This window comes from Crinia signifera, chromosome 4 (genome assembly GCF_055691185.1).
Source record: "Crinia signifera chromosome 4, ASM5569118v1, whole genome shotgun sequence".
Lineage (NCBI taxonomy): Eukaryota > Metazoa > Chordata > Amphibia > Anura > Myobatrachidae > Crinia > Crinia signifera.
In genome coordinates, this window is record NC_139220.1 from 183,804,520 (window position 1) to 183,827,591 (window position 23,072).

The 23,072-nt window shown below is 44.0% G+C and overlaps 1 protein-coding gene across 1 annotated transcript; it reads left to right on the plus strand.

The window, feature by feature from the left end:
• Positions 1-1,928: 1,928 nt before the first annotated feature.
• TSPAN3 (tetraspanin 3) lies at positions 1,929-21,743 on the plus strand. Its single transcript, XM_083183153.1, has 7 exons — positions 1,929-2,086; positions 14,461-14,652; positions 17,001-17,075; positions 17,989-18,090; positions 18,400-18,552; positions 18,686-18,769; positions 20,392-21,743. The coding sequence occupies exons 1-7, from the start codon at positions 1,931-1,933 to the stop codon at positions 20,482-20,484; spliced, it is 855 nt and encodes a 284-aa protein (XP_083039279.1). The 5' UTR covers positions 1,929-1,930; the 3' UTR covers positions 20,485-21,743.
• The last annotated feature ends 1,329 nt before the right edge of the window (positions 21,744-23,072 follow it).

A 23,072-nucleotide genomic window follows, 5' to 3' on the forward strand; every position in this document is an offset into this window, starting at 1 on the left:
AACTAGCACACATAGCATCGCATCGTATGCCTAGTGCATACGATGTGCATGCGATGCGATGCTATGCTAGAAAAAGCTAGTTCAAAAAGTATGTGCAGCACATACTTTTTGTACTGTGCGATGGGATGCCGCGGGAGCGCGCACCCCATCGTATAGCATCGCACCGCCGGGAACGGTGCGTGTGTGGGCACCTTTAGGGCCGCATTTATCAACTAATATTTGCGGCAAAATCCCCGAAAACACCCGTTTTCGGGGGTTAACCGCAAATATTAAGTATCCCCCTTATCTATCACAGGGGACCGCAGCAGGAATCTCCGATCCCTGCTGCAATCCCCCCCTGCAGCACCGCCGGCCGCATCCCCCATAGGTTTCTATGGGGGATGCGAAGCTGCCCGATGTTGATACATCGGGCAGCGTGGCATCGCACCCCTGGGCTATCGGCATTCTGATATGGCGATAGCCCATTATAGCCTATTTATTTATTTATTTACAGTTTCTTATATAGCGCAGCAGATTCCGTTGCGCTTTACAATAGTAGACAGTGATAAGACAAACTGGGCAACAACAGACAGACTTGGAGGTCGGAGGGCCCTGCTGCAAGCTTACAATCTATAGGGATATAGGGGGGAAACACAAGGACAGGCACCAGTAATAGCATAGCAGTAACAAGTCCAGAAGGGAAGCTATATAATACATAAGTGCCTCAGAGGGTTATGCATGTAGAACTTAAATATGTAGCCTATGGTTACACATCACACTGCCCGAGTGGCAGTGCGGTCAGCGGGGTCGCGGGGGGGGGGGGGGGGTCAGCGCGTAACCACACATGCACAGACCCCCCCGGCTTCCGGATCCAGGCATCGCAGGGATGGGCTCCTTTCTGTCCCTGCGCACAGCAGCTAATACATTCGGACAAAATGATCGCATTTTACAATGCGATCCTGGGCAGTAATATTCCGCCCAGATCGCATTGTAAAGGCCCCCATACACTATACGATTTTGGGACGATTTCATCCGATTTCGGCACTTTGGGCCGATAACCGGATGAAATCGCCCCAAAATCGCAGGTGTGTGATGTATGATCCGATCCGATGCGCGGTCCCGTGCGCATCGGACCGGATCAGGGAGGTCGGACGGTCAGCACATAAGATCATCCGACCTCCCTGTATGCTATGCATATGCCTGCCCACCTGTCAGGCATATGCATGCAGACACCGGGGGGCGGGGGAGCACGGCGGGCAGACACACTGACCTGGCCGGGCAGCTGTGATCAGAAATAGCAGCGCTGCCGCTGCAGGACGGGACGCACAGTGGCGGCTATTAGATTTTTAAAATCCCTGTCAAATGACCGGCCGTTCTGTGATTGGCTGAGAGCTCTCTCAGCCAATCACAGAACGGCCGGTCATTTGACAGGAATTTTGAAAATCTAATAGCCGCCACTGTGCGTCCCGTCCCGCAGCGCTGCTATTTCTGATCACAGCTGCCCGGCCAGGTCAGCATCACTCGCCGCACACGGCACCCGCCGGGAACACATTTGTTTGCCGCCGCCCGCCCCCACTACTGCCGCCGCCCGCCCCCACTGCTCCTCACCGCCCTGCAGTCGGCCTAATGTATGGGGGCCTTAAGTGCGAACAATGATAAATGTGGGCCGCCTTAGGTAGCTATGATAAGTGGTGGTGGAGGGTATTTTGAGCACCCATAATGGAACAAAAAAAAGTTCTCCAGCTAAGAATGAATGATTATTTACATTTTTTAAAATAGAAAATAAAAAAGTGAAAACTACACTACTGCGCTTCCTACACTCCAACACAGCAAATGTTACGGTTACGGTATATGTCTCTCTACTGCCATTCCCCGCCCCTCATCAAAGATGGCTTCCCTGTATCAGGAATCAGGAAGTGGGCGGAAGCGGTGTCACGTTGCGCTGTTCCGTATGCTGTGGGAGGAGCTAGTTGCCTGGGAAGCCAGTGATGAACCGGGAGCTGCGTCACACAGCGGGGAAGAACGCCATATTACGAGCGGAGAGATGGGGCAGTGCGGGGTCATCTCGTCCAAGACCGTGCTTGTCTTCCTCAACCTCATTTTCTGGGTGAGACCGGGCGGGCGAGCTGGGGTAGATGCGGGCGCCGCTGTTAGTGGTGTGTGTTATGTGACGACGTCAGTCTTACTGCAGGGGCAGGGATCAGCGGGCAGCTGCGGGGGATCGGGGCTGTGCTAGGTAGCGCAGTGTGGCTGGCAGCGCAGAGTACACCGTCCCCAGGCTGCTGCTGCTGCTGTGCCCTTGGCGTGTTCTGTCCTCCCTGTGTGCGGCTTTGTCCTGCTGCTCCCCCCGGCGCCTGTGTGCATGGCTGATGGAAATTCCAGACGTCCTGGCTGGATCGGTTTCCCCAGGTGATGGGCACCGTGACACCTTATCCCCTTCACTCCTGCTGCCCGGGGGCGGCACATGTGATAGGCTGCTCTAATACCCTGGTGCTGCGGAGGATGCAGACCCTTAGTGATGATGGCGCATTGTGTCACTGCTATATGTGCCAGTCAGTGTTTATAACTATACCTCTGAGTATCTTGTTCTAATATAAATGTTGTCTCAAACTTTTTGTATTGAGATGAATTTGCGAGAGCATAGAGCAGCGCCTGTGTGCCTGGCTGTCCGTGACTGCTGCTTTGTTGTGGGTTCAGCTTGAGACTTTCTCTAGCCTGTCTGTGATCAGATAAGGGGCTGACATGGGATCTCAGCTGCTGCAAATGTCCGGGTGATGATGAGAAGAGCACCAAATGCACTATTGTTTTTTTAGAGTCTGACTGCGGAGATCAGGGAGATATTTATCAAAGCTCTCAGACAAATTAGTTAGAGATAAAGCCCTAGCTAATAAGCCTCTACATTTAACTTTTATAGACTTAACTTTTATAGACTGTTACTTTATTTCATAATTGTATCTCTGTCCAAGCTTTGATAGATAAATACACACCCAATAGCCATATGTATTAAGTGTTAAACTGTCACATTTTAACATATTTTAATCTATAATGAAAATGCCCTATTCCGCAATCTCTGTTGGGATGGGATTTTTAAACCTGTTTTACATTATTCAAATAAAATGTTTATGCCTAAAATGTGTATAGAAGCTTGGGATCATGTTAGACAACAAAACCCTCTGGGTTAGAATAACTCAGGTGTTTCAGAACATCATTAAATATTTTCAGAACATTAAAATGTGAACCAAGTGCACTCACTGCTATTCTTTACTCCAAGTGAATTGTTCTGAGGGGGGTTCACCAGCAACTGCTAACCTCTACTAGGTGTCGTGCTGGCAACTTTTTATTTTTAGTTTTTTTATGAGATGTGGTAGTTATGTCCTGGGCAAACTTTGTTATGTAATACTGAATAGCTTGTATCAGCTGGTATACGCACTGACATTTGAAATACAGTTGTTGCATATAAACTCCTTTTAAACATGTTTGATAAGGTTTTTATTTTTTTGGGAAGCTCAATGTAAGTGCTCCTACTGCCTCTCCTAATGTTCACAATGCATTTTAGTTGAGGCAGTTGAGTTGACCAATGCATAATATCATTTATCGCTGCAAATGATTTTTAGGGATCTTTTCATTTATAATTTTTTTTTTTATGTGGCCTATGATGGCTTTAAGTCAGTTCTGCCATTCAATCTCAATCACCGTGGGCACCGAAATGTCTGTTGGCAGCCTCCTGAGGTGGCAAGCGGCAATGAGCGTTTTCCTAAAGTAACTTTTTGTGCTACAGTGGCTACATTATTTGTGGCTGAATCCATTCAGGCAATTAGAAAATAAGAAATAGGCATCCAATCAGAACATCAATTAAATTGCCCGCTTAGTGCCACTGCCTATTTACATAAAAAATACATAAACCCTCTAGCTGGGACAACTTCTCCAGTGGAAGCATGTCGCAACAAAAATAGCTTAATTGTAAATTGATAGCTAGCTCTAATCCGGTTTGCTTGTTGTAACACTGCCCACGTGTGTCCAGGCCATTCCACTGTCGTATACGGGACATTCATACAAGTTTTAGCAGAGACCTTTTTGTTAAAATGTTGACACAACGTTTATAAAAAATTAATAAATGAAAAGTCTATATTAAAGTGCATAAATATTCTAATTGTTTCAATTATAATATAAATACATTCAATAATACAAAATGTAGTTGTCACATACAGGAATGACAAGTCCACCAATGTTTCTAAAGGAAACTTCTTCTTGATGATTTCCCACAACTATAAGAGTCTGTAATTTTTGTTCTAGAAACCTAATTTAACTTGTCAATGAATGTTTACAAATTTTAAGATATAGTTATAGATGTTTAACTTTTTTAATACAGTGTCGCTTATGTGCAATTTTTATTCATGTTCATGGACTGGTACTCTAGTATAATTTCCTTATAGCTGGGAGAGGCAGCGGTGTAGCTAGGTGCCACGGTGCCCGGAGCAAGGGCATGTTTCCCCCCCCCCCCCCCCCCCCCGATTTGTAGTAGGCGGGGCTCTTGCGTGGCAAAAAGGGGACGCGGCCTAACATTATACCACACACAGTAATGCCCATTGCACATAAAGCCACATGCTGTATTGCCAATTACACATAAGGTCACACTTGATGCCCATTACATACTATATAACAAACCGTAATGCCTATTAAACGTCACACAGACATTACATAGTATACCACATGCCATAATGCCAATTATACATTTTGCCACACATAATGCGTATTACACGCTGCGCCTCACTGTGATGCCAATTACACGTTGCGCCTTACACCTTGATGCCCATTACACATTATGCCTCACGCCGTGATGCCCATTAGATGTTGCGCCTCACACATTACGCCTCAGACCATGATGCCCATTATACAACACATGGTGATGCCCATTACATATGCCACACACTGTGGTGCCCATTACACATTATTTGACACACATGATGCACATTACACATTAGTTGACACACTGTAATGCCCATTACATATTATACGGCGCAGGACAGACGGGGGGGGGGGTGCAAAGATGGACAGATAGAACAACATAGATAGAAAGATGGACGAGGGGAGGGGGAGCACAGATGGATGGAGGGGCAGCATAGACAAAGGGAAGAGTTGGGGGGGGGGGGGGCAAAGACAAACAGATGCTGGGATGCTCACCATTAGTTTCTCTCCTTCATCACACAATGTCAGCGGCTCCTCCTCTCTGTGCGGAGCATTTCTGTCCAGCAAAGGCGTCAGCACGCAGTGGGTCCTCTCCCTTTTCTCCCCCCTTCATGGTGAGGCTCTGGGCTGCGGCTAGTCAGTCCCCGTCCTCTCCCCCTCCCCCCCCCCCCAGCTCCGGGCTCGATGACAGGAGCAGAGATAAGGTTAAAAGCCAGTGCCCTGACTGCAATCGTGTGGGGGGGTGCAACCCCCGTGCGCACGCCTATGCGCTGGGACGGAGACATGCACTGCTATTTAAAATTCACATCTCCCGCTGGACCGCGCTGGCCAATGGGCGCTCGCGGTCCAGCAGCCCCCAGTTGATTGGCTGCTGGACCGCAAGCGCCTATTGGCTAGCGCGGTCCAGCGGGAGACGTGAATTTTAAATAGCACCGCGTCTCCCGGACACAGCGGGGAGCCGGGAGCTAGCGGGGCAGATGGCGGCGTGGCGCGGCATAGAGAGCGCAGGTGAGCGGGCGAGCTGGCGGTGCCGGCACAGCTCCGGCGCCATGATAGTCCCCTGCGCCCGGAGCTGGTGCTCCACCGGCACCGCCCTCGCTACGCCTCTGGGGAGAGGAGGAGGATAAATGTTGCTACCCTTCTCCAGCTCTGCTTTCCACATAGGTACAGTGGCTAATGCCATCTAAAGATGACCTTAAGCTGGGCAAACCTAAGCTGACTTCTCCTACTGGAGAAGTCTCCTGCAAACCCCTCTTGAGCCGTTTGGGAGCCTCCCAGGCAGCAGGATTGCATACAATATATCGTAAGCGATCCTTTTGCATATGGTCTATCGAATGCAATCCGAGACATGCTTACCTACTTTGGCTGCGATCCTACAGATCTCATCTGGCGGTGTGACACGCAGGCTCCAATGTGATGCGCATTGTACCCTGCATTGCATTAAGCCTGCTGTCAAATAAATGCAATTTTTATGTGATCAATCACTTAAAAAGTGACGAAAATCGCATGTATCAGTTTGTGTATGGGCACCTTATAGCTTTTCTGAGCCTGGTAAAATATGGGGCCCACATAGCAGATTGCAATTATTTGGGAATGTGGTGTCCTGTCTAGCTTTTGGAGATATCTTGATCTCCTGCATCTGGCATTTCTTAAATTGCAGTGGTAATCAAACCATATGGAAACAGATGTCTCTGCATGGCTTTAAATTAAAAGTAAGTAGGCCCTTTTGGGTCATATCAGATGTAAAATCCCAATGTTCAAAGAATACATCTTCTAAACTCGTAGTGTCTAGTCCTCAATAACACAGTTGATTTAAAGTGAAGTGAAAATGCTTTGTTGAGTTATGTTCACAAAGGGGATATTCAATCTGTGCTGGATTTATCACCAGGCAGTTTTTAGCTTGGCCTGATTCGCCCTGGCTTGAATTTCCGTGCCGATTATTTTTTTTTTGTCTAGGCGAAAAATGCGTTGATCGGCGAATTTGCCTCAGATCTACGTGTTTTGGCAAATTTATGTCCGTTTTTCGTGTTTGTTTTCAACAATGCTCATTCAATAAAATAAAAAAATCTATATATATATTTTTTTTGCCTGCCCCCCCCCCCCTCCCCCCCCCCAGAAAACAGCAGTGATTTGAATATTACCCAAAATCTTAAAGACCGCATATACAGAATTGTATTTACTGCGTAGTGAATATAGATGGGTACTTATGTAGTATCTGGGCTGCCGATTTTGTGATTGTATGCCTTAAGGCATACAATCAGATGCGATGCGATTCGATTTTGCATAGGATTCAATGTTAAGAAGGTCCTGTTCATTTCCCCACTATCGAAGTGGGCATAGAGTTGATTTTATATAGCGTGGCGAGCCCGAAGCGTGGCGAGCAAAGCGAGCCCCGCGAGGGGACGCATATTTCTTAAAAAGTATTCTGTGTCCCCTCGCGGGGCTCGCTACGCTCGCCACAGGTTTATATCCAACTCCATGCCCACTTGGATAGTGGGGAAAGGAAAAGGACCCCTTTTTCCCATTGAATTCTATGTTAAAATGGACTCAGACCATTTTAACATTGAATCCTATGGAAAAATCTTGACCATCGCATCGCATACAATTTGGTCGCATGCGATGAGATGCGATGCGATGCGATCCGATCCGATTTCTAAATCGGACGCCCAGATACTACATAAGTACCTATAGATGCGTTTTCTCTTCTTTGCGTTCTTGTGTTATGAAGAGACAGATCCAGGAAAAATTTACAAGGGGGGCACAGTGATGAGGGGAAGCATGGTTGTGGGGGTGTGGTCAGATGGGGGACTGGTGATGTGGCACCATATATCTACAATGTAGTGTCCACTTATTGTTAGGGTTTCGGCTGCAGGAGACAGGGCTAGATTTATGGGGAGATTAGAGTTTAGTCTGCTGGAGGGGAGAATAGGTTTTGGTGAAAGATTGGGGTTAGGCTGCAGGAGGGAAAGTTGGGGGTTAGGCTGCTGGGAGGGGTGTGGTATAATACTCTGACAGTCGGGATTCCAACAGTCATTACTCAGACGTCGGAATCCCGACTGCACAGCGGGGGGAGCGCAATGAAGCCCCTTGCGGGGAGCAGTCGGAGTACTGCCTGTCGGAATCCCGACTGTCGGGGAGCCGTCCGACACCCGCTGGGAGGAAAGGTTAGTAGTAGGTTGCGAGAGGGAAGGTCAGGGTTTAGGCTGCGGGGAGAGGGGGAGAGGGGAGTTAGCTTTAGCAGCACAGTCAGTCTTATGTACAAATCCCCTGATGCATACCCCACTCTGTCACATGCGATACTGCCTTGCAATACAGCAAGCTGCCTTTTTTAATCACCTCCAGGCTTCACCACCCGCCACTGTCTCAGGCAAACCTTCCTTTTCGCAGCCACACAACAGCCTCCGCTCACCTTGGGGTGTGTGGGCTGAATCCGCCACTGGCATGTATTAAATGCTCCTATGTCGCTGTAAAAAACGGTGAGAGTGCATGTTTTTTGGAGAGTGGTGAACTTTTCTCTCCTATTTTGTGCTTCCCTCTATTCAGCTCTGTTGCTTCTCCAAAAATATTTTGCGAAGCTAACTCAGTTCACCCTTCACTTCTCACCATTTCTGTTCAATGGGGATTTTAGTGTCTCTCTCCAAAAGTGTATTCAATGCACAAATTGCGAGTCCTGCTGGTTTCTTTTTTTACAGCAGTTCACCATTTTTCCCTCGGCATCTTTTTTAGGTGAACTGTAGGACTATCTTTGTTAAAGTTGTTGTTTTTTTTGTTTTTTATTGCTTATAAATTAAAAAAAATGTACTCTAATGTATTTATTGCAAGTGCCATAATGCTGTACTTCTATATTAATTTATTTGGAATTAATAAGTTATTTTAATGGTAACCAATAAGAAATCATTTTGGAATGCTCCTAGTAATTTCCCATGCTTCCTCACCTAACCCCCAAACAGGCTTTTAAACACACTAACTATTATAAAATAAATTAAATAAAAACACAGGGCAAAGAAACAATGCTAAAAGCACAACACAAGGATAAAGGCCAAACAGAACAAAATACACCCTGCACAAACCCAATTAAAATAGTCACACAGCCATTTGTTGTCCACAAATGTGAGGAACACGCTGCTGAGAATATCCCAGTCTGACCAGCTCACAGAGCAGGAGATAACAGAAGTCTCCAGTTACAGCTCTCCCATTTGAACTCGCATAATTATGCTAAGTTCGCAAAAGGGGTCAGTGAGCTGGACACACATTGAATACTGAGGAAGCCAGAAATGAGGAGATAAGAAAAAGTGGTGAGCACTTCAGCGAGATCACAGGGACACAGAACAGTGAGCGGTGAGCCAGACTCTCAAAAAACATTGAATACTCCTCACTGTCGACATGCGTGTTATGTTGAAATTGACAAATGGAGACAAACAACCAGGTGGTCTAAAAGCCCTGTACACACACTAGAGGATATTTTGATACTGCTTTCACGTTGCACTACCTGCTCTGACCCGGTTTTTTAAACGTTTCTTTAACCGGGTCAGAGCAAGTTTAACCCCTTTCACACTGCATGTTGTAAACGGTATATTACTGCTTAATTACCGTTTTTGTACCTTTCACATTGCACCCGTTGTGAAAGGTACAAAACGGTAATTAAGCAGTAATACCCCCGCTCCCCTGGTACTGGCATGCGCCCCACCTCCCCTGGTGCTTGCCAGCGCACTCACCGAAGCAAAGGTACCCCACGGCATTAGAGCTGCAATGCTCAGGGGGTGACCCGAGGGCGGCAGCCACAGCCCCCCCCCCCGTAATGCAGCACACAGCCAGCACCTACCTCCCTCCCCTGCCCCGGGCAGAAGCCCCTCTCACCTGCCAGCAGCACACGGTGGAACTACAGGAGCAGCGTGTCACCCAGAGCACCCGCTCTCGCGTGTCTGCCTGCAGCGGCGGGATCCGCACACAGCTGGATCTACCCCATCCCAGAGAGGCCGCTGCTCGGGTACCCCCAACTCCCGCTCTCACCCACACCTCTCTGATGGAGACTCTGTCCGACTTCCAGTGGGACCAGTAGGACATCACCTCCCCGGCCAAGCTGATCGCCGCGGGGGAGCCTTTGCAGACCGACTCCCCCTCCGAGACCCCGGCCGTCACCGGGCCCAGGAACGCCGTCTTCCTGCTGTCTCCTGTGTCCACACTCCCGGGCCCAGTTCAGGGAGTTTGCGGCTGCCGACTATGACATCAGCCTCCAGCAGCTGACAGAGAAGCTTGTGCCCCGACGGCTGCAGAACATCTTCAGCAACAAGAGGGTGACCCTGTACTGGCTGGACACGACAACTGGTCCAAGGTTCGCCCATTCAAGGGACCGCTGCCTCCCCAGCATTAGATGCCACACTTGCCAGGTACCTGGGGAGGGTGTGGGAGACGGAGACCCCGCAGTTCCAGGGGAAGGGGGGGACCCATCTTGCGAGGGGGGGGGGGGGCGCACGAGATCCCGCTGGCCAGGTACCAGGGGAGGGGGGGGTCCAGTGTAGGGTCTAAAATACCGGTTCAGACACGTTCACACTGCAGAAATAACGTGTCTGAACCGTGTAGGACCCTTCTTTTTAACCGTATTGAATTACCGGTAGTCTTGAACCGGTAATTTAAAACTGGCACTTTCACACTGCAGCTATAACCATTTTGAAATGGTTAAAAATCTGCAATTTACCGTGTTATAGCTGCAGTTTGAAAGGGGTATAAAAGATATCGCTCACAAAAGGCCTTTTGAGTGATCACTTTTAAAATAGTCTCTAGTGCAGTGGTAGCCAACCCTAGCCCTCGAGAGCTGCCAACAGTTCACATTTTCCAGACAACCTAGCTGCTGCACTCATTAATCACTGACACATTTTAAAAGATACACAGATGGAGCGAATTAGCTCACTTGTGATTCTGTGAGGAGACCTGCAAAACATGCGCTGTTGGTAGCTCTCGAGGACTAGGGTTGGCTACCCCAGCTCTAGTGTATACAGATGGAGTGCCTCTCAGCCAGCGTTGTGGAATTGCCAGATTCCCTTAGCTGGTGATCGCTGACAGAGAGGTGCTCCATCTGACTGGGATCCATGAACATCTCAGACGCACGCGCGTCCCCGTCAAAATGACGGCGGGGAGCTCTTTCCCTGCCAGTCTCCACTTCAGGGAGACGGGCTGCGGGGGAGCTGCAGTGGGCGGTGGAGGGCTCAGTCGGAATGGGGCGCGGGAGAATGCCCCCTTCTGGTGGTTGCCAATTCGATCGATAGGGAGCTGCTCTATCTGTACATTGTTAACGACCCCTCCTGTTTGCTTAACTTGCTGGTCGATTTTGGCTGTATAGTCAACATCCCGCGTGTTTAGCAGGTCCCGGTGATATCACTGAACTATATGCGTGATCAGTTTATACACTCAATTGGACCACCCACAGCCGATATCTGCAGTGGTCAGAATCATCTAGTGCACAGGTCTTCAACCTCCAGATATTGTGGAACTACATGTCCCAGCATGCCCTGACAGTTTTGGCATGCTCTTACAGGAAAAAATGCTTGTTGGAACATGTAGTTTGACAACATCTGGAGGGCCATAGGTTGAAGACCCATGATCTAGTGTGTATAGGGGGCTTGACTGTGACAGTCTCCATAGCCTATCCCTCACCATAATGCCTAGCTCTACTCTCTTATGAACAGTTCGACAATGTCGACATTGACATTTTATCTAATTACCACAACATGCAGAGAGTTGCTATTCAATTTTAAATAGCCTTTTTCCCGTGCTGAAAATCCAGAAATGATGCGTGGGAACTTTTGAATACATGGAAATTGGAATCATAGTGTTTTTTTATTTGTGCGATAACCTCTGATGGTGCCTTTTTCTCATGGCCTTGCCTTGCAGCTCCTGAAACTTGCAAGGAAAAGTACACCCCTGGGACTGATACCCCTTTCACACCAGGCAAAATTCCCAGGTTGGCCCCGGGAACCTTGCACACCAGCTCTAGTCGTGGGTTGTTCCCAAGGCCAACCCGGGAATTTTGGTTGGTGTGAATGGGGTATCAGCCCTGGGAAAATTTGCTAGCAGGGTTGCTCCCACGACTGTCCCGGGTTACTGGCTGGTGTGAAAGGTACTTTCCCTGGTTCGGGCAGGGGGGTCCAGACTGCAGGGATCCGGGCAGTGGCGGCTGGGTGCTATTTGCTGGGCAGCGGGGTGGGAAGCACTGGATTTGGAAACAGATTGAAAAGACTGGCTGGACACTGATTGGCTAAGAGCGTCCTGCCAGTCTTTTCGGTATGTTTTCATATCCAGTGCTTCCCACCTGGAAAATAGCGATACCAACGCCCAGCTGCCGCTGCCTGGATCACCACTGCCTGGACGGCGCTGCCCCCCTCACACCAGAAAATGAAGGGACAAGGGTGGTATGAAAGGGGCCAACCCGGGAATGTCCCTGCTTGATCCAGGGACCATTTTCCCAGTTAAGTCCCAGCATTTTCTGATGTGAAAGGGTTGACATGCATGTTAATCCCTGGTGATTTAATTTGGCCCAGTGCAGTAATTAGCAGTGGGGTAAACCTTTCAGCTAATTGAATTTGCAGTTGCAGGTTTGAAAAAAAGGCTCATTCTTAAATCCCATACACATGTGGTGATTCCTTCCCCCCCCCCCCCCCCCCTTTTTATTTCTAAGCGGTCTGTCTTTAATCGATTTAGAAATTAAGCACACATCGCCCCGTGTGGGCAGCTCATAGTGACCAATGACTGATAATTAATGCCTTTGTCATAAGATTCTCTTTGCCATAATGACAAACCAGGCCACTGAGTAACAGATTGCCTCTAGTCACAGAGTCTATTTCTTCAGAGTCAAGAACATTTGTAGTGGTATAGAACAGTGTTTTGTTGTTGTTGCTTGGTCTACTAAACTTGGTTAAGGAGCCCATACACGCTCCGTTGTATACTTTAATTGAATGCCTTGTGCACGCACTGCGATCCGATACGATGTGTAGCTAGTACAAAATATGTGCAGCACATACTTTTTGTACCGTACTATGTGATGTGCTGGAGCGCGCATCGCATAGTACAGAATGGAGCCAGACCACAACGGAGCGTGTATGGGCTCCTTTAGTTATGTGCAAGCTGAAGCCTTGGTAGCCAGAACAATAAGTCCTTGTTAGTCCGCTTATATAGGTATTAACTCTAAACTTACCTCTGCTTCTTAACATGACCTCTTAACAGCCAACAGCCAAGTAATCTATCAGCATTTATTGCCCTATAGGCATCATTGTTCTGAAATGTGGTACTTAAGTGGCAATATGTTCAGTTTTATAGAACTGCATTGCTAAATATTTGCTCTGCTCCATAAGCATGTCTTTTTTTTGTAAGATGCAATGCAGCTGATGTGGTTTGCCCTTTCCAGTTTATTGGCTTGGGTAAAAGGTGATTTTATAGTTTCATAGGTGGCCAAATGTAATGGCCTCCAAGTTCTGCAACCGTGTGGTATGCCAGCTGAAATTTTTTTTTTTTTTTTTTTTATAAAGGGAAATGCTTTATAAATGATTTGCCCCTTTAAAAAAAAAAAAAAAAAAAAACCTTATGAGTGTGTCTGACATCCTTGCATGGCTGCCGAAATCTGAGGCTATTACGTTTGGCCAATGATCTTTATTGTGTGATCGTGAAGCTCATTAGGGGGAGTGCTACACAAGATTGCAAAAGTGGTCATACAAAAATGGTCTTTTTAATGTTGTGTTTTTTGTATTTTATATTTTTGGAACTTAAGCTGTCATCAGATTTAGTACGTGCCTACAGTATCACAGACCAAAGTGCTTTGTGTTGGGTAACTAAGAGTAAAATGGGTAGTTCCTTTCTTATTGGTCAAAAATAAAAGCAATATTTAGGTTATCATTGTTCCTGTTTTTGGCATAGCTTGTAATATACTTAGTTTTCAGGGTTAACTATGTATTCCTACTTGTGTTTTTAAATTAGTGACCTGCTTCAAATTCCATATTTAATGTTGCGGAGTTGATTATCTATCTATCTATCTATCTATCTATCTATCTATCTATCTAATCGCAGACACAAATGCATCTCCATAAAGAGCACACACACCAACATCCGTAGGTAAAGTCCAGTAAAAAGGTTTAATACATCACCAGATCATAAGTCTTATGGTCTGGTGATGTATTAAACCTATTTCTGAACTTTACCTATGGATGTTGGCGTGTGCTCTTTTATGCAGATGCATTTGTCTGCGCCCACTGGATATATATACGATACACCTAGTGTGTTTAACTTAAATTGAGCACCCCACTGCTGGCCTGTATTTCTGATTTGGAGTGTGGATTTTGTATGTATGTATTTTTTTTTTTTTTTTTTTGCATTAATCAATTTTCAATACTGTTTTTGTAAAGCAACTTTATAAACCCTTGGAGGGCCAAAATCTCAGTGAGAGATGTGCAAAATATCCACAAAAATGCCAGCATCGCTCACATCGCATGTGTTATATAAATTTGAACAAAAAATATGTAAAAAATATATTTCCTATAAAAAGTAAATATTACAGGTCATTATGAAGAATACAAATGTTTGCTTGACAATTTGTACACCTTTTTCTGAATAATTCACTTGGCACTTAAAGGGTTAAACAGTATATTCCAGATGTATTTGGAAATGCTTAGAACATTTCTTCATGTTGCAACTAGGAATGACATAAAAAAACCTGTCACAGTTAATGCTTTGTTTTATGTTCCGAGTAGTCGGTATTTGTAATGTTGTGTAATAGTCTTTCATATTGGTATAATTTTGTCTCCTCTGCAGGCTGCCGCAGGTATTCTGTGCTACGTGGGAGCCTATGTCTTCATCACTTACGATGACTATGATCACTTTTTTGAGGATGTTTACACTCTGATCCCTGGTGTGATAATAATAACTGCAGGAGCGCTATTGTTCATCATAGGCTTGATTGGTTGTTGTGCGACAATCCGAGAAAGTCGATGTGGCCTTGTAACAGTAAGTGTTCATTACAAGATATTACACACATTAAATATAAAATGAATTACCATTGCAGTTTTTCTTTCTGACTTATTTTGGACACTTCCCTTATACACACTGAAGATAGAAACCATTTGAATGACAGCAGAAACAGAACAATGTGCATTTTACAAAATGAGACCGAGTTGACTGCAAGTTAACACAACCAGTTCAAACAAGTTTCATCTGATTCCTTATCCCAAACCATTGTATTTGTTCTGGGTAAAAAATATAAAAAGTTACTTTCCCAATTGATTTTATAAATCACTAACATTTGAGGTTTTTTTTTTTTTTTTTATTCTTTGGGGTATCAGCATATTGGGAGTAGAGTATGAAGGAGTCGATAGACCCTGCTTTGTCACACTAGAAAGCAGTGCTTTTAAAAGGAAAGTCATTTCTATTTAATATGTTATTGAAACCTGTTTGGAAGCTTTTATACATTGAGGTTCATTTATCAAATACTGAAGAGTGGAGGCGTTGCCTGTAGCAACAAGAAGTCCGCTTCTACCTGTTTTATAGAAAGTACTTTATAGCAATGCTACTTCAAAGCAGATTGGATATGTGGGCAAGTTGCTCAGAGCAACCACTCTTTTCGCTGTTTGATCCAGAAACCCCAGATTTTACAGTAGTTTTTCAGGCAAAACACTTCTGTTCCAGTAATGGGGGAAAAAGTGAATGACTCTTATCGTAGTATATACTTATCAGTTAAGTTCTGTCCATACACTAGTCTGATTTGGGAAGATTGTCCCCCATCCCGACGTCCAAATAAGATGTGTTTGACGTACCACTCAGGTACGAAGCACAGTCCCTTGTGCATTGGACCTGAGCCGGAAGACTGATCTGCTGCCCGTCCGACCTCCAACTCTGCCCCCCCTCCTGGTGACTGGGAACAGGGTCGCATGCGATCCTGGAAGCTCAGACACATTGATTTGAACTTCTGTGGCTGAAAAGCTATGGATTGTTGATCCCTGTAATATACATTTTGTACATACACAATACTAGTTTAGTGTTCATTAGAGCACCTGCCATCTTTGAAAACCCATGCAGTTCCTCTTCCCTGCCTGGGGTGTCGCTGTCTGCTGTAGTGCTTCTAGCACAGTTTGGTCTGTGTATTAGCACTGATATGCAAACCAGACCTGTGCTAGAAACACCACAGCAGACAGTTACACCCCAGACAGAGAAGAGGAACTGCATGGGTTTTCAAACATGGAAGGTGCTCAAATGAACACTACTAGTTTATAATGCTTGATAAGCTACTAATAGAAATCTGTATTCCGGGACTGTCGTGTGTTGGAAAACTAGCTGCACTTGCAACGTGATTAGTACAGGGATCAATTAACTGAATTTTACAGCTGAATAAGGTGTGGTTGTTACACTTTTAAAGCACTGAACATTTTTTTTACCTATATTTTTTCTTAAATTGCAATGTAACCAGATTATCAGTCCTATTTGGTAAGTGTGTAATTACTGTGCCAGGACTGCATTGCATTTCTAATCCTCTAAATGTGGCACCACTATAGCTAGAAGTCCTATAACCAGTCCCATGAAATAATGCGAATGAAAGATTGCACTGACTCAGTATGAGTCTTCAATTCCTATATGATTAGTGTACACTCTTTGAATATGCATACAATGCAGTTAGCAGCTCAATTAAATATTGGTGTTTTTTTGAACACTGAGGATATTGGTATAACTATTATAATTGTACTGCATTTAAGTAGATCCATTAGCCTCTATTTTTTTTTCTTTCTTTTTAGATTTATGCTTGTATGTAATATCCGTTAACATTTTTTCTCTTGTGTCTCTTTAAAGCCTTCTGAGTAGACATGCCTCCCAGACATAGAAAACAGGGTTGGATATACATTCTCTTTGGTAAATGGTCCAGCTGACAGGACATACCATATGACCCGGGGGAGCATGGAAGTCAATTCAAAGTAGCCCCTGCGCTCTATCACACTGACTGCAGGACATTTGAGCAAGGGGAAGGGACGGCAGGGGGGATGGAAGGCTGAGCGGGGGGCTGGCAGGCCTTGGGGCCCCCCAAGCTGTCGGAGCCTGGGTCGGCTGTCCCCCTTGGCTCCCCCCTGTCGCAGGGCCTGCTTGCATGTGTCCCGAGGCACTCCAGGGAGCCACGGCACACCCGTTTAGGAACCACTGCAATAGATACATTCTCCTTTTTAACCAGACATTGACTAACAAATCTTAAACGAGAAGAGAGAATCAAATATTTGCACTCATAAGCATGGAATGATTGATAAGAGTTCTACATATGACAGGTTATTATACTACTACAAATCATTGACCTCCTGATTTTCTCTTTCTGACAGTTTGTTGTAATCTTGCTTTTGGTATTTGTGACTGAAGTTGTTGTGGTGGTCCTAGGATACATCTACAGAGCCAAGGTAAGGTGTGCTACCTATTGCCATCTGTGTTGGCTGTAAACATGCTTGTTTATCTGTGTAATAATTTCCCTTTCTCTGAGAAGCTCAAGGGTGATTTCCCTACCCTACATCATTCAGTGTGTAGGCCAGGCAATATTGCCGTGTGTGTGTGTGTGGCTTTAGTGTTAACTTACTAAGTGGAGGCTTTTCTACAGTGGGGATCGAAGTTTCGGCACCCCAGGCAAAAATTCATTTTAATGTGCAAAAAGAAGCCAAGGAAAGATGGAAAACTCTCCAAAAGGCATCAGATTAGACATTCTTATAACATGTCAAAACAAGTTTGATTTTATTTCCATCATTTACACTTTAAAAATAACAAAACAAAAAATGGCATCTGGTTTTTCCATCTTTCCTTGGCTTTTTTGCACATTAAAATGAATATTTGCCTGGGGTGCCCAAACTTTCGATCCCCACTGTAAGTTGCCAATTCTCAGAAGTTTTGTGCCCTACATTTAGGCCATTATTAAATGCATAACACATCAGGCTTTACAATTAATGCTCTTGTCATTAGAATTTCTGAACTCTAATTGGATAGGTCTTTCTCTTTTAAAGTCCAGCTGTATAAAGCTTCAAAAGGGATACATTGGAGGGTGATAAACAGCCTGCCAATCCTCTAACTGCCATGTTACAGGCTGGGTTTGAAAAATGACAGGTAGGAGCTGATTGGCTGGTTGTTTATAACTCTCCATTTTATCACTTTTTGAAGCTTGGTACAGCTAGCCCTAATGCTTTAGTGTGATTTTCAGGATTTCCTTTCATACAAGAATGGTGTATGCAAAAGGTGTGCTAACATTCACTGCTGTATAAATGTGAAATTCTGCCAAAGACAATGTGTGCGCTAAATAAACAATACATGTGGGTTTTTGTTTGTTAGGTGGAAGATGAAGTTGATAAAAGCATTGCAAATGTATTCAACCAGTACAATGGCCTTTCCTCTGACTCTGCAAGCCGAGCTATCGATTATGTCCAGAATCAGGTAGGTACACAACCCACAACCGCTTGTAAACGTGAGGTCATATAAAGCAGCATTAATATTATGTGGACCTAAAAAATTCTACAAATGCATTTTGGAGAACATAATGTAAAACATTGGTACATTTAAATTGGGCCACTGCAAGGTTAAATTACATTTCTTAGAATTTAAATCCAAGAAATATAAAATACTACACTGGTGCCTGTATGTCTATTATTTATTTACTGGGTTTTATAAATGCTGTTCATGCCCTTCACAAGGGATTTTATGGTGTTTGTTACATGCGTTTTAAGGAGTCTCATTTCCCTACAGCTTCACTGCTGCGGAATACACAACTATTCAGACTGGGAGAACACGCCATGGTTTAATAGAACAAAAAATAATAATGTTCCATTAAGTTGCTGCAGAGATGGCGTGTTTAACTGTACAGGTAGCCTGAACAGGCCTGAAGATCTTTACTATGAGGTAAGAACTGATGTGTGTGATATGTTAAACCACTTATTATTTTTGGGCATAATGCTTTGAATATGCTTCCGAAATTATTCTTTTTTTCCCCCCTTTAACTGTGTCTGTAAACATGTCTTGTGCTTCTCTCTAGGGCTGTGAAGTCTTGGTTGTGGAAAAACTGAAAGAAATAATGATGTATGTAATATGGGCGGCACTGGCATTTGCTGCGATACAGGTGAGATGTGGCAAGCTGAAATGTTAGTTATCTGTTGGAGTGCTCAAACTGGACTTTTAGTGACAGTCGGTGTATCCGCTTTACACAGCTAAACCAGATACTAACCTTTGTGATTATGTCAATTAAATGTTTTTAAAAATGATAGGGGGTAATCAGATATTTACTAAATAGGTTATATAGTGACCCATCCTATGGCTTGCGTAAACACCTGTGGGCACACTATATGGAAATGATCTGCAGTTAGATGTGACCGTTGTCATCTTACATTCTATGTCTAGTTTAGCTGCCACCATAGACTGGGTTTAGTTTGACAGTGGAGAAGAGATTGGGATAAAATTTTGGCTAAATCTGTTGCTTTGATTCCATTGAGACCCCAGTATTCATGCTACTGGCATTAAGTGGCAGATTTAAAATAAACCAAGGAAATTTTGCACTCTTCTTTGCCGTAATTGACTGAATGGCCTTCTCTGTCAAATACTACTCCTATGCATGTCTAACATGCCAGCCACTTAAAGAAAGAAAAAAACCTTGGATTGCATGGCATGACAATGCATCACTGCTCCTCTTATGTTACAAAAGGTAAAAGCGCACTAGTCAGACCATTTATGCTGTAGGACCCTTATTGTCCTCTAGCAGTCTACCAGTTATTATGCTTTTGATACTCCAAAGTAATTTTTCAGTCAAACAGTCTGTACATTCCATTCTTAGCCATTCCCCTATTTTTTTTATCGTTTACTTTTTCTTTTCTCTTTCTAACAAATAATTGACGAAAATGGTGCGATTTGTTAAAGAACCTGCAGAACTGGTTTGAGGTTATTTCAGTAAGGAATGTGCTGTGTAATATGCAATACAGGTCACTGCTAACTCTTTTATCTGCAGGGTAACCAGGGGGTGTTTGGGTTTATTTGATTTTAAAGCTTCTCTGGAAAAAAATAAATAAAAATAAAATCTATATCTCTATCAACACACTGTCTAGAGTCTTAAAGCTGTGGCCACTTGTACATTGACGTGGTCCATGCTTGGTGGATTGTTTTAAAATGCCTGTATTTTTAGTTTTTTGACACTTTGATGCAAATGTCATAGTTGGTGTTATTTTGAAAGTGCAGATATTTCTGTTTAGTCACAAACTGCAGAGCTACGATATTTATTTAAAAGATATCTTGTTAAAGGCAAAGCTAGAGTCTTAAAAAAATAAATGCTGCTTTTAATAGCACATGCAATCCTGGTCCTGTTGCCATCCGCAATTAGGAGCACTCGGTCCCCACAAATAGACAATGTCCGGCGGCACTCAGGAACTTAAAAGAAGGACACAGACATTTCTCTATCTTTACTAATCTTCTGAAAAAGACAAGTGGTGGTATTGCCAATAGCAACTGTCAGATTGGCTGCTATGGGCAACACCACTTCATTTTTGGAAACCTTAGTAAATCCTCTGCCATGTTCAAATTCATTTGTTTGTTGGCAGGCATTTAGAATATATCCTAATCTCATCCATCCCTCCACCTTGTTGTCTTCCCTTTTTTTTTTTTTTTCTTCATGCTTAAGTTTGGCTTTATAGCTTAAATCTATGAATGTCTAGCTGGTAGCCCAACTGACTATGCCCTGCTTTTCCACTGCATTAGCTCCTGGGAATGCTGTGTGCATGTATCGTCCTCTGCAGAAGAACCCGTGATCCTGCCTATGAACTACTCATTACTGGTGGAACCTATGCATAAGAATCACTGAATCACCTTGCCCCTCTGTGCTTTGGATCCTGAAGCCTTGTTCCAGAGGAAGCCACATTGGGATGAGACTTTCTAAGTTGTTTCTACCCTGCTGGTTCTCAGCTATGATCTGCGTTGGTCATCTGACCCTATGGACTTTCTCCTAAGCCTGTCACTTTAATAGAGTTTTTGTTTTATATTTTGTGCTGATTTGTAGATTTTTGAGTTAGTGATGGTGTTTTGCTAGAAGAGTGCTATTGGTATAAATGCAGCACTGTGATTTATATATTTGCTTTAAGTCCACTGCTAGCAGGAACCCTGGCACCTTACTGAATGATGTCTAAGAACATGTTGCTCTGTTGCAGTATTTCCTCCCCCTTTTGGCTGTGGAGAGGGTTAATCTCTAGAGAAGTTTTACACCCCTGTATCCATGCAACACCAGCAGCCATTCCTTTCTGGACTTCTGAATATTGTTTGTGTAAATTATTACCACTTGACCTCACAGCTATGATTAAGTCCCATGTTTGGTGACATGCATTGCTATGCTTTGTCTGCTCCCACGTGAAATCTTATTCAGCTGTAGATTAAATACCAATGAGACGGATCACTGGATTCAAAGATGTCGCTTCTAGTGTGTGCAATGATGAAAATACTACTTTGTTTCCTTAGAGAACAATTCCTAAAAGGTTTTTCAGATATTCTGTAAACCTTGATTTGGTGTCCCTTTTTTTTTTTTTTTTTTGTATCTCTAAAATGTAGCATAGATAGGAAACCTGTTTACATCCAGCAAAATCGATCCACTTCTAAACCTTCCGTTAACCGTAGTGTCTAAATCTCTTACCAATATGCACAGGCCGTTACCTTTTAATATTTGTGAAAGAAACCCTCTGTCTTTTTAACTCTTTCAATAACAGACAAGGCAGTTCTGCAATGCAGCTACTGTTTCATTCTCACAGGAGACTGAATTATGCCTTCAGCCACCTCTGCAATAGCCGCACACTGCACTGAGGAAGGAGCTTGTTCTTCCACCCGGGCCCACGCATTATGTGGGTGGGCGTCTGCTTGACAGAATTTGCTTAAGAAACAGTTGAACAACTATTCTGATAAGAGTTTGCATTAAGTTCTTTTATATAGACAATTATGTTTTGTTTATCCTAGAATAAAACATTAGCAACTTAGTGGTCTGTATAAGTGTCTCAGTTTAGAACAGAATCTGTGACTGGAATTGACCTGTAAATAGTAACTGATCAATAAAGATCTACATAAACCAACATATATTTTTTTCTTCTTTCTTGGGTATGGATCATGAATGTGTATGGCTATATATCTATATCCACTGGGCGTGCCTAATGACACAATGGGAGACTGTTTATCACCACAATAGAAACTCCTTTGTAGTTGACGCAAATGTTTTTTTTTTTTTTTTTTTATTACTTCAGTGTACATGTCTTTTATATATTTTGTTTTTCAACCATTACTGCATATAACGATTCATATAGACCTAGAATACTTGGTATTTATACACCCCTGCCTTGTCCCTATTCTCCCAGGCTCATCTGCCGTTACACAATAACCATAAGAAGATTAACCTTAAACCTTCCAGTAGTACATCTGACCTCCACCAGTTCCTTTTTGTTTAGCATGTGACATAATCTCCAACATTACAAGCCACACGCTTATCACTTGCAATATCGGCTTATGTTTCATAAGGTGTGCACTAACCTTTCTAGGTCTGGTTTATTACATTGGCAGAGAGAAAATGGTAGATGGGCTTACGGCCTGTGGGAGACCCCCAGGTGTACAAAACAAAGTAATATTGTGTGCACACACACACGTTGCACTAAATTGTCCTAGTGACTTTTAAATCTCTGATCCCACAGGCTTCATATTTGTTGCTCGTTTTCACTGCCCCAAACACCTACTGTATCTGATGTAACAAACTGGATGCATAGACTAGACTATCAAATCTTACAGGTACATCCTAGTGCTCGGTGCCAAGGTCATTCTTAGGGTTACCACCTAGTCCCTTTAATTCCGGACACATATTAATTACACACGTTCTGTGGCTGGCTGACTTCAAGACTCCACTTCACCTGATTTTAAACTGCCACAGAACCTGTGTAATTAACATGTGTCCGGAATTAAAGGGACTAGGTGGTAACCCTAGTCATTCTCCAGCGACCATGTGTCTACCACAGACCTGTGAGGTAGCACCCTTCTGTGTGCTATGAAATGTATACAATAACTTATGCCAATGATTTCATATTCTCTAGATAGGGCTGCATAACATGGTGACAATGGATAATTAGCCCTAGGTTATCTGTTACCCCAGTCACACTTATTAGCTGTATGTTTCCCTTTATACCTGCACACGTTCATATACGCCACATTTCTGTGAGTATTTAGTTTTTCCTTAAGCTAGGTACATACCTACAGATTGTACAAATACTGTATGTCATCCAGGTCAGACGGCTACCGGCCATATTTGATTTTAGAACAAGATGATATTATGCTATACACATGAATATTAGTTCTGCATAGACCTACTAGTAACAGCCAAGTAGCACAGCCTCCAGTTATAATTCCTGACAACTTTCAGT

Bases quoted from the DNA above. Each gene is read 5' to 3' on its own strand.
- TSPAN3 (XM_083183153.1), top strand. From the start codon at position 1,931: ATGCTGTGGGAGGAGCTAGTTGCCTGGGAAGCCAGTGATGAACCGGGA. The intron at 2,087-14,460 runs GTGAGACCGGGC...TCTCCTCTGCAG, and splicing joins TCCTCAACCTCATTTTCTGG to GCTGCCGCAGGTATTCTGTG. The intron at 18,091-18,399 runs GTAGGTACACAA...ATTTCCCTACAG, and splicing joins TCGATTATGTCCAGAATCAG to CTTCACTGCTGCGGAATACA.